The 12,003-nt window shown below is 50.1% G+C and overlaps 1 protein-coding gene across 1 annotated transcript; it reads left to right on the top strand.

Moving 5' to 3' along the window:
* The first annotated feature begins 1,547 nt into the window (after nt 1-1,547).
* PKDREJ (polycystin family receptor for egg jelly) lies at nt 1,548-10,303 on the top strand. The gene has a single exon (XM_026865622.1). The coding sequence runs from the start codon at nt 2,307-2,309 to the stop codon at nt 10,257-10,259; it is 7,953 nt and encodes a 2,650-aa protein (XP_026721423.1). The 5' UTR covers nt 1,548-2,306; the 3' UTR covers nt 10,260-10,303.
* Nucleotides 10,304-12,003: the final 1,700 nt, after the last annotated feature.

Consider the following 12,003-nt stretch of genomic DNA (forward strand, 5'->3'; position numbering starts at 1 on the left):
TTAACAATCCCACTTCAGCTCCCAATGGACTTGAAAGTTCTCTGGGCATTGCAGCCCATTCAAATTGGATAACATTCAAATCATTTTGGTTTTGACCTCTCAATTCAATTATTTTTGAGCCCATTAAAATCAGTTGAATCTCTGTTGGAGCCAAGGAGATAAACGTACCAAATTCCTGCAGAAGTTCTTGTCAAAGGGGTAGATAAATAGTTTATCTCTTCCCCTACTAGTCCCTGTACTATCACTGGAAATCTGGGGAACTTCAAAATTCAGTACAGTCCCAAAAGGCAAGTAGGGGAATTGGGAGAGATCGCTAATTTAACCCAAACCAATTTTTTATCCAAAATGAGACCGTTTACCTTTGCACAAATCTGACCGTGCTCATCTACCTTGATGCCAATGGGTCCCATTGTTCTTTCAGTTCCCAGAGAAGATGATGGTTTGCTGATTAAGGATACCAATTAAACTCGGACACCAGAGGGAAAAGAGTAGGCAGATTTTACTGGTGATAACCAAATCATGTCACAGTGTAATACAGAAGACAGGCAGTAAGAAAAGGCAGAATAGTGCACCCAAAGCAACAAAAAGGAAAATACAGGGTAATGCACCAAATCATTACTACCTGAGAGAGAGAGAATAGTGATTAAGAAAAGATCTCTCACCACTTGCAAACTTTACTATCACCTAGATCTGCAGGTGCTGGGCAGCCCTGGTCGCAGCGAGGATTTGGAGAACCTGTCCCAGCAAGCGGGAAATCCCACGCAGTGCGTCCACCCAGAGGTGAGGCTTCCAGAGTTACTGCAAGTGAGTCCAGCCTTACATACCAGAGATCGACAGGCCAGAATAGCTGGCACCTTTGTTTTGAGTGGAAAATTTCTGGTTTCATTCTCCTGTTGGATTCCACCCAAAGCCTGGCCAGGGCTCGGGGGGGAAACCAAGGGAGTTTCTAACAAGGCCAAATACCTGGGTTCTCAGCCTTGAACAAGGGCGTCCCCCTTTCAGCACAGAGTACTGGCCCCATCTTCTATAGATTTCTTTTATCTCTCTCTTTGCAAATTTAAACACAAGAGTTTCCCAGTATAATCCTGTTGGAGAACGGCTTGCAGAGAGCAAGGCCATAGCTCTCTGCAGGAGCTGGTCGGACTCTACAACGCACTACTTGTAACTCTATTGGATACATTAAAAAAGCTATATTATAATAGCTCAGCCATTGGGTACATCGAAAAGGTCACACTGTAATATCCCAGTCCCTTGTGGCATTTCTGGTATGCATAAACATTTTTCTTGCTTTGAACCTGTTTCTCTCCCAGGGCTATTTTTTTTTCACCCCCAAGGTCATAATGCACCCCCAACTTATCTCTTTGTTCTCATAACAGTCCTTCTTAGCATCACTGAGCCTTGAATCTCCTTCCTTGCTAGCAGAACTGTACCCTGGGTTTTTTCCTCTGTTTACCTCAGGTGGCTGTGACCAACTTCTGCAGCGAGAAATGGCCGACCAGCTCCTGCAGAGAGCTATGGCGCTGCTCTCTGCAAGCCGTTCTCCAACATAATCCTGTCTGGAATTACCCGTGCCCAAGTCTCTTAGGTGGACTCACCTCTTATTGCTTTGCCGGCAATCCGAGTATTGGTAACGGCTTTATCCAGAGGAATATCTGACTCTTCCCTCTTGTCTCCTAGAGTCCCATCTGGGTCACCAATTCTGTTAAAGGGTTTCACCAGACTGTGGGTATCTCTAGGCTTGCTTTAGAGACAAGTTAGACCTGGGCCACCACCACTGGAACTGGCAACAGCTAACAAAAAGCCCCCTCTCTCTAGAGGATATAACATACACTACAAAGAGTCTTTGGTGACTTCCCAGGGACTTTCAGCTCTGAATTCATCACCAATTTCAAAAGTCCATTGTATTCCACACTTTTGGCTAGGTCTTATCGTGCTCTTCTAACTGCAGCTGGGACACCACTGTTCACTGATGCAGTCTTTGGTCATCGTCGTTACTCATGTTCTGAACAATCTGCATGAAAATTCACTTTTAGACTTCTGAGAAAAGATTCCAAATGTTCTGTTTCACAGATACTTATTCTCTGTCTAGCTTTTCATTACCTAGCTTTTCTAAGTTGCTGAAACTGTCAATATTGTTCCTAGAGCACCTGTGCTCTTTAATCAAAGCTATAAACCAGGATCTGTTTATTAATTATTGCTGCTAAGAATAATGTCCTTAGAGAAAAGGGTTTTCTAAAGCTTGTTGCTTTTACACCACCAACAGGTGCACCCTGGTAGCTGCTCTCCCTCCTTCACCTCGCGCCGCAATGGGACTGCTCCGTCTTCTCGTCTTTCTGGTGCTGGGCAGCTGGTCCTGGGGCTGGGCGGCCCCCGTGCCCCGTCTCTGGCCACCACCCCTGCGAGTCACCTGCTGGGGCCCGCACGGGCAAGTCTCCCAACGGCGGGACAGCGAGCGCTGGGTCTCGTGCCTGTGGAACAGCACCGTGAGCCTGCGTTACCAGCCAGGCCCGGGCATGAGAGCAGAGCCAGAGGGGAAAGAGGGGCGGCCGCCACCCCCACCTCGCTGCTTCTGGTCCTTGAACTCGACGTGGGTGACAAACACCTCGCGCTGGTCGGGCCAGGTGACGCTGCAGACAGGCCTCCCGCCAGGAAGCGCTCCTCCACCCGGGGTCTCCATCCTCCTCACCGTGCGCTGCTCGTCGGCGTCCTGCGCTGCACCCGAGTGCTTCCACCACGACGTCACCGTGGAGATGTGCGGGCAGGACATGAGGCTGTTCGTGCTTTGGCCGCAGTCGCGCCTGATCCCCGCGCGGCAGCCCGTGGAGCTGGGCTGGTGTGCGCGCTTCAAGAGCGCCGGCTGGCAGTACCGCTTCAGCAGCCAGGGAGGCAGCCCCTCTACCCTCCTCCTTCCCAGCAGCCAGCACCAAGACACGCTGCCGCCCACCGTCTACCCGACAGCCGAGCTGCGACAGACCTGCGCCACCTACTACAGCTACCGCTTGACCGTGCGCTACAGGCGCCACGGGCTCCACGTTGCCTCGATCAGCATCGAGCAGATGCCTCACATCAGCCTCAACCTCTCTCTCAAGGTAGAGCGGGACTTGCTGCATGTCCTCAGCATCAGCTCCATGCTCCTTAGCGTTGCTCAGCAGCCCCTCCGCCTCTCCTGGAGGCTTCAGCCCCTTTCCCCGGGGACACTGGCCTACAGACTGGTGGACACGCAGGCCACGGGGGATTGGCTCCGTTCCTACGGTTCCTTTACGCTGCAGAGCAACTTCTGTGCCGTCCCCACACCTCAGAGCCTGGGTGAGAAAGTGGTGGCCAGCATCTACTTCCACGTTGATGGAAAGAGGGTCAAGGAATCCATGGGAGAGCTGCAGCTGCTCAACGGTACCCTGAGCCTAACGGCAGGCAGAGAACCTCCCATCCACGTCAACCTTCACCCAGGGAAGACCATGAACGGCACTTACACTTACAAGGACAACCACGGAATGCGTTACACGACCAAAGACGACGAAACCTCCATTTCCACCGATGGCCCTCACACGCGCACCGTCTTCTACCGACAGAAGGAGCTCTCCTACGTACTCTCCGTAGAGTTTGTGGCCTTCCAGTGGTACAAGTTCAATATGTACCTTTACATGAATCAGAAGAGGACGCCAGCAGAAAGAGACCCTGAAGTCCACGTCTTCACCGGCAGCCATCCTTCCTTTCCGCAAGGCTTCACCTACCTGGTGTGGTTTATCCCTGCACAACATCCGATGCTACAGTGCGAGTGGACCTTCCACCTGCAGCTTCTTGGAACGCAAAGAGACCGCCTTCTCCAGAGCAGCACCTACACGTACAACGACCACGTAAGAAACGCCACGCGTTTTGTCCGTCGCTCCGCGTTACCCTTTGATCCAGAGAAATACACGGGGTTTGTGGCAAAAGTGAACTGTAGCAGAAGTGCACCTACACCGGCGCTTTTAAGAGTCACAGTCAACAACCGCACCGCAAAAACCATAGAAGCGCCAGTGGCTTGCCGGAAGGAAGCCTGTTACATACACAGTGTGCGCATTCGGAGGCCTGCTCCTCAGACCTCTGTCCTGCGCCAGAAAAAGGGGGCATCTTTTTTCCTCTTTGCCGACGTGCGACAATACTGCAACGTTGGTATAATTAACAAACCCTTGTGGCGAATCTATTCTGTGAAGGACACAGAAACTGTTCCGGACTGGAAAAACCCAGTCAACTCTTCTGGGATGTATGGTGTAGAAATGATACACTTAACTGTTCCCAGATTTACTTTGGATTACGGCTTGTATCTGTTTAATTTCACTGTTGAGATAACCCCGATTGGGACCGCAACGGTCCTCAGGGGCACAGATAAAATTTACGTTCAGATCGAGAGAGACGACCTGGTGGCAAATATTGTGGGAGGCACCTTCCGCACAGTGGGCTTTTCTGATGATTGGACTCTCAATGGCTCTGCGTCCTACGATCCTGACTCAAAGGATGGGCTAAAGGGAATCACGTTTACTTGGTACTGTACGAAAGAGCTGTCCGACTACAAAAACATGCAAGTCAGCCCGGGAAAGAGATGCCATCCGGCCCAGAGGGATTTGAAATGGCTAACACCCTCAGGCCCAGTCCAGGCAGTGCCACCAGAATCCCTCCCAGGAAACAGCGTCTACTACTTCCGTCTAGAGATTCAAAAGGACACGAGGAGGAGCTACGCTGACCAAACCGTAAATGTGCAGCCTGGCTCCCCACTCTTCCTGAACGTGGCATGCCTCGAAAACTGTGGGAGCACTCTAATTCCAACGGAGAGATTTATCTTGTCTGGAAAATGCCTAAACTGTAGGACAACCAGCCAGCCAGCCTACTACTGGTCTCTTTTTTCAGACAACTCAACAGAAGTCAGCTTTGACTGGTCTTCCAGAACCTCAACGGGGAGGTCTGGGCCTTACCTGTCTATAAACGCTCTGACTTTTACAGAGGCTGCACATCGATCCTACGTACTCCAGTTAAAAGTAACTACCTGGGACGGGAGGGCCTCAGTCTACAGACACATGTTTAAGGTGACTGCTCCTCCTAGGGCTGGCAACTGTACCATCCACCCACGCTGGGGTATAGCCTTTCAGACAAAATTTGTTGTTCAGTGCAGTGGATTTTCTGACAGCAATTTACCTCTGACGTATAAAGTGATCGCAGCTTCCAACGTACCCCAAACGGCCAAAATAACTTCTGTGGAGGAGAACACGTTTGGCACCATTCTCTACTTTGGTTACGAGCCTAGAACTCCTCCGTCTTTTCTCCCAGTCGGAGTGCCCTCTCAGAAGTACACCTTGAAGCTTTACGTCCAAGTCGCTAATTCCCTTGGGGCGTTTACCCAAGTGAATTTATATGTCCGCGTGCAGAACCCAGTTAACAGCCGGCCACCAGCTGTCGTGTTTCATGAGCTGCTGGCCTCGGTGAGCGGCTTTAACGCGCCGATGACATCTTATCTCCAGGCTAAAAATTATTTTAGCGCGGGTTATTTGGCTTACGTGGCGGCCTCCGTCTTAAACTATATTAAAGTCACACCAACTCTCCAGCTCCCTAAGGCTCAGTTCCGGGAAAGCCTGATTGAAACACTCCTGAATATTTCAGCCGAGAGCCTAATGGACATCAACCAAGTAGTTGCTTCTCTTTCGCAAGTCACAGAGGAAGCTGACGAAGTGACCGTCAGATCGCAAGACCTCGCCGTTAGGAAACTGTCCGAACTAACGGCAACGCTGAAGGTACAGAGGAACGAGACCCACTGGTCTGAGGATGCAGAAATTCAAAGCAGTGGAATACTAAGGGGCTTGTCCAACATCCTGAGAGCTGCTCTTCTGCCTCACACGAATGTCAACGTAAACGGAGTTAAACAAGTCTTCTCCATCACGGAAACCTTAATGGACATCGTTTTCCAGGGCAAAGTCCCTGGCGAGACAGAAACTCTCATGGAAACAAAGCACTGGAATATCACGCTGACGAAAGATGAAACCTGGAACATTACAAATGCTTTCTCTGCCAGAAACACCTGCAGAAGTTGCTTTTACCCGTCACTGAACGAAGGAAATGATACTGGATTGTCCCATGACGCTGTGATTTCCACTGCCCTTTTTGAGTTTGAGGAGAACCCCTTCCCTTGGTTAGGTTACACATCAGAAATTGCAACAACGGTCTTGGGGTTCAAAATGGCAGAGACCAAGGCTAACGGGGACCTACTTGGGATCGTGCCTGAAGGAGCAGAAATTGTGGTTGCTAGGAAAGATAAGGACTCTTCAACTTTTCCGTTAGCAATGGGACCCGATAAAACGCAAGCTTACACAACTGGAGGATTTCAGTTTGAAGTCAGCAGAAATAGCAGGAGCATCTACATCCAGATCCTGACAAAATTAAAAGCTACTTTCAAGGTACTGGTATTTACAGGCGCCAACCTCACGGATGCTACTCCCATAGCCTCGTTCTCGGCTTTTCACGACAAGCCAACAGCCGCAAGCAAGAACGAGACAGCTGGCGCTGACTGTAACATTGAGGCTCCCTATATCATCTGTCTCCCAGAGTCACTGCTGACAGCCACGGCTCAAGAAAGTGCTACAGACACTTATAACATCTCCGTCGTCCTGCTGACACCCCACGTCACGAGGTACCAAACCCAGAGACTGGTGAAAATACACATTTTTAGCGACCAGTGCTTATTCCTGGATGGGATTCAAAGCCTGTGGAGAGAAGACACGTGCAGGCTTGGCTCCTTGACCAACTGGCAGAGGGTCCACTGTGTCTGCAGTATGAAGCAGAGTCTCGGGCATCTGTCAGTCCACGCTGCGTCAAACGCGTCCCGGTTCAACATCAAGTTCCTGGCAGCCAAAGTATTCGTTCCCCCCAACAGGCTAGACCTGGGAAAAATGCTGATAGCAGAAATACCTAAAAACCCAGTGACCCTCTTAACAGTGCTCTTCATTTTTGCTGCCTACTTTCTTCTGTCCTTCTGGGCCGTCAGAAAAGACAGAGCTGACAGGAACAGGAAAAACAGCATTATCGTCCTGCCAGACAACGACCCCTTTGATACAGAGAGCTTTTTGGTCACTTTACACACAGGCAGCCGCTGGGGAGCTGGCACCAAAGCAGATGTCTGTCTTCAGCTCATCGGCCAGAACGGCACGAGTGACGTCCATTGTTTACGGCACCCGCAATTTTTGCCTTTCCAGCAAGGAAGCGTCGATTGCTTTCTGCTAACTACAAAGAAGGACTTGGGAGACATTTGTTCCCTCAGGGTCTGGCACAATAACAAGGGCCCATCTCCAAGCTGGTTCTTAAGCAGAGCCAAAGTTGAGAATGTGAACACCAGGACGACGTGGTTCTTCATCTGCAGGAAATGGCTTTCTCTCGACCACGGCGATCACTTCCTAGAGCGGACATTTTCCGTCACAAACCCCAAGACACCTCTGCCCAGAATCGACTATTTTTGGATTAAACTTGCTGACAGCCTGACAGAGAACCATCCGTGGTTCTCAATTTTTGCTCACGTTCTCACCGGCACTTTCAGCAGGCTGCAGAGGTTGTCTCTGTGTTTAGCAGTATTGTTACTGGACTTGCTTGTTAACATTATGTTCTTTAACGCTGACAAGGATGGAGAATCTACGGGACACTTGAGGTACCTGAGATCAATAGCACTAGGAATTGAATGTGCTTTGATGACCATACCCGTGGAAATCATTCTAACTGCCTTATTCAAGTATTCCCGGAAAGAACCTTCTCCTCGTCATGTGGCTCAGACAGACCCAAAGGTAAATTCACCTCTCCAGGACGGAAGTCCCAAGAACTTTAAGGAGCGCCAGCAAAAATCCTACCTTTCAGAAACTTCAGCACAACCGAGGAATATTACTCCCTTGGAGAACCTTCCTGGTCCCAGCAGCTCACAGAGCACGCCATGTTCCAGAAAGACAAGCAGCGAGGGATCTCCCCAAAACTGGAGTAACTGCACCGTTTCTGAAAGCCAGGCGAACGGAATAGGAACAGACATGCAGGCGACAACCGAAACTCCCCGTCCAGTGGCTAAGGCCTGCCAGAGAAGGCTGCAATCAAATTCCAACATCCGGAAGAATTACGCAGAAGAAGGGGGCAACTTTCAGAAAGAAAGGAAAGCGCTACGCGTTGGCTGCCTGCCCTCTCCCGAGAGACTGCACCTAGTTTTTCGGAGGTGCTGCTTCTACACCTCATGGGCACTAGTTATAGCTGTCACGGGGCTGTCATCGTTTTTCATCGTGTCCTATGGCTTGTCTTACGGCTATCAGACTTCTAGAGAGTGGCTTTTGGCTTCTGCAACCTCCTTTATTGAGAAAGTGTTTCTCATTTCAATTCTAAAAGCCATTTTCTTCTCAGCTATGCATACGTTTCATCGGAAAACCTGTGAACACGTCCCATGGTTAACTCTGAAAGAGTATTCTAAGATTAAGTCGGATAAAGAAATGCTGAGTGAAGATGAAATAAGAGAGACGCGCGCAAAACTTGCGGAAGTCAGGAGCAGCAAGGAGTACAAGCCTTTAGAGCCCGAGGAAGTTGCAGACATGTGGAAAAGGGCAAAAATCAAGGCCAAGGCATTTACTTTCATAAAAGGCTTCATCAGTCACCTTGTCTTTTTGATACTGCTATTCCACTTTGCCTATTCCACCGAGAACGCCAACATTTTCCACTACAACAGATTCATCCGCAAGCAGTTCTCTCCGGGACTCTCCAGGGTACTTAAGCTGGAACACATCAACGTGTGGCTGAAAGACTCGTTCTTGCCTCTGATCCACAACGAAATTCAGCCAACCTTTCTTCCCGAGAGCCGCTCCAAAATCATTGGTTTGCCTAGGATGAGGCAAGTGCGGGCTAAAAACACGGAGAAAAAATGTTTCCATCCTCACAGCTTCATCAATAACTTTGTCATCAGCAAAAGCCACTGTCTTCACAAATACGGCAGTGACACCCCAGAGAAAGGTGACTATGCTGGCACCTGGACAAAGCTTGCCAACCAGTCTGTTTCCGAGGATGCCAGCAGCTACGGAGGGTTCACCTACCACCAAAACAGAACTCCGTGGACATATTTTTTATATGGAGATTTGCACAAGTACGGCCCAGACGGATACGTGGTTTACTTTTTCCCTGAAGAAGGAAGATCTAATTCTACCACAAGGCTGGACACTCTCCAGCAGAGCAACTGGCTTGATGAGAACACGTGGGCTGTGATCATTGAACTGACTACATTTAACATGGATGTAGGCCTCTTTTGCACCCTCACAGTCATCTTTGAAATGTCTCCTTTTGGGATGATAAAGCCAAGTTTGTCGGTGCACTCCTTTACACTCCCCATCTTTCATCAGCAAACTAAAGCTCAGGTGTTTGTGGCTGTAACTGCTCTTGCCCTCCTCTTCCTTTACATTGTAGATGAGCTCCTCATCATAGGGCAAGAGAAAAAAGATTATGTCAAAAAATTCTCCAACATAATCAACTTTGGCTTAAAATCAGCATTCCTCCTCTTTGTGTTTTTAAAGACCATAAAGTTTAAGGCGGGAGACGATATAGTGAAGTTTTACTTACTTCACCCAAATCATTTCATCAATTTCCATGCAATTTCTCATTTAGATCAGATTTTAAGGATTACTACAGGCGTTTTAGCATTTCTTGCAGTTTTGAAAACTCTGAAATATTGTCAACTACTTTATGGTGTGCACCTGGCACAAAGATTGATCCTGGCAGCCCTTCCCAAACTCTTCTCAATGGCCCTCGTGGCAGCAGTGTACTTTTTTGCATTTACAGCTTCTGGCTACCTTGTGTTTGGGCAGCATGAATGGAATTACAACAACATGATTCACTCAGCTCAGACCATAATTTCTTACTCTGTCTCAGCATCCAGACGTACGGCATTTCCATCCAACAGGTTGTCTGGTGGTCTGTTCCTGGCTGCTTTCACGGTTGTGATGACCTGTGTCTTGACCAAGCTCTTCCAAGCTGTTATTTTGTCTACCTATAGAGAGGTGAAACAGTCCGTATATGAAGAACCATCCGAAGAAGCACAAGTGGTTGCTTTTGTATTGCAAAGGCTGAGAAGGATAGTTTACCTTCTGCTCTGTAAAACAACCAAGACCAGTGAGACTGATCTAATTTACAGTGAACTTTACAGGCAGACTGTGAAAAGACATCAGCAGCATTTAGGGCTCAAAACCAGAAAAATTAATGGGCAAGAAAGGGTTTATCTTGTCCTATGAGCAAGGAGAGATTTCTGTGTTCAAGATGACCTTTACTCTGTAATACTGTTCAAATAAAGTTCAAATAAATTGTTCATACATTAATTATTTACCTCTAAGAATTTTTTAACGTGCAACCCCTTACTAATGATTGTACTGAGATTTTCTCCCGATTATTCTCCAGTCTGACCCTGCCCTGGGCAGCTTGAGGCCATTCCCTCGGGGCCTGGCGCTGGCTCCTTGGCTCCAGAGACTCATCCCCCCTCTCTGCCCCCTCCTGGCAGGGAGTTGCAGAGGGCCAGGAGGTCTCCCCTCAGCCTCCTCTTCTCCAGACTGAACCCCCCCAGTTCCCCCAGCCGCTCCCCAGCAGACCTGTGCTCCAGACCCTGCCCCAGCTCCGTTGCCCTTCTCTGGCCACGCTCGAGTCATTCAACGGCCTTTTTGGGGTGAGGGGCCCAAAACTGAACTCATTCATCAAGGTGCGGCCTCCCCAGTGCCGAGCCCAGGGCTCAGATCCCTTCCCTGTCCCTGCTGGCCACGCCAGTGCTGACACAAACCAGGGTGCTATTGCCCTCCTTGGCCCCCTGGGCACACTGCTGGCTCATTATCAACCCCCCCAGGTCCCTCTCTGACTGGCAGCTCTCCAGCCACTCCTCCCCAGGTCTGTAGTGCTGCTGGGGGTTGTTGTGGCCCAAGGGCAGCCCCCGGCATTTGCCCTCAGTGAAACTCCCCCAGTTGGGCTCAGCCCATGGCTCCAGCCTGGCCAGGTCTCTCTGCAGAGCCTCCCTGCCCTCGAGCAGATCAACACTCCCACCCAGCTGGGTGTCATCTGCAAACTGACTGAGGGGGCACTCGATCCCCTCATCTAGATCAACAATAAAGATCTTAAACAGGAGTGGCCCCAAGACCGAGCCCTGGGGGACACCTCTCGTGACCGGCCGCCAACCGGATTTAACTCCCTTCACCACAACTCTCTGGGCCCGGCCATCCAGACAGTTTTTCACCCAGTGAAGCGTGTGCCCATCCAAGCCATGAAATTCTTCATACTGAGAGCATAAGGAATAAAAAAAGGCAGCTCGAGTTAGCAGGGTTCAGTTTGGCAAATAAAAGTATACTTTCACAACACTGCATTGCATTTTGTCTGCAGAAGACTTTGTTATTGTGTCCCTTTAGAAGACATTAACCATCAACTGTCAAATCCTGCTATACAGTCTGGCAGGAAGCGGTGGGGATTACATGACTTCTGTATTTTATAAGCATACCTGCGCATTGTCACCAGGTAACCTTCTGGAAGGGAAAACTGTCCAAGGCAACTGGGAAGACTGGCAAACTGGGTCAAACCCCGTATTCCTTATTCCTAAAACCGGGGGCCTCCTCCAGGCAGTTCACCTTGAATACAAACAGACCAGCGATTATGTCGGGTTTTTTTAAAACCTCATGCTCTTCATAACGCGTTTATGGGGAGATTGTGGGGAGATTGTGGGGATATCATGGGGACATCTCCCCACAGTGAGTTGGGGGGGAGCATTACAGCCGGTGGCATGGTGTCAGCCGTCGGCTCCGAGGCGCGGCCTGGCACGAAGCCCACACCCCCCTTCCCACCTCGAACTCCAGCGGCTGTCGGAGCGGCCGGTAACCGGCAGGTGCCCGGGAAGGCCCGGCCCCACCGTCCCTCCCCTCGCCGGGGAGGAGCGGGGCGGCCGGAGGGAGGGAGGTGAGCACGGGCGGGGCCGGGCGCTGAGGCGGCCGCGTCAGCGCGGGAAGC

Source organism: Athene cunicularia (assembly GCF_003259725.1).
Source record: "Athene cunicularia isolate RWA chromosome 1 unlocalized genomic scaffold, athCun1 chr1_part2, whole genome shotgun sequence".
Taxonomy (NCBI): Eukaryota; Metazoa; Chordata; class Aves; order Strigiformes; family Strigidae; genus Athene; species Athene cunicularia.

Excerpts from the sequence above, each read along its gene's own strand:
- PKDREJ (XM_026865622.1), top strand. The coding sequence starts at position 2,307 with ATGGGACTGCTCCGTCTTCTCGTCTTTCTGGTGCTGGGCAGCTGGTCC.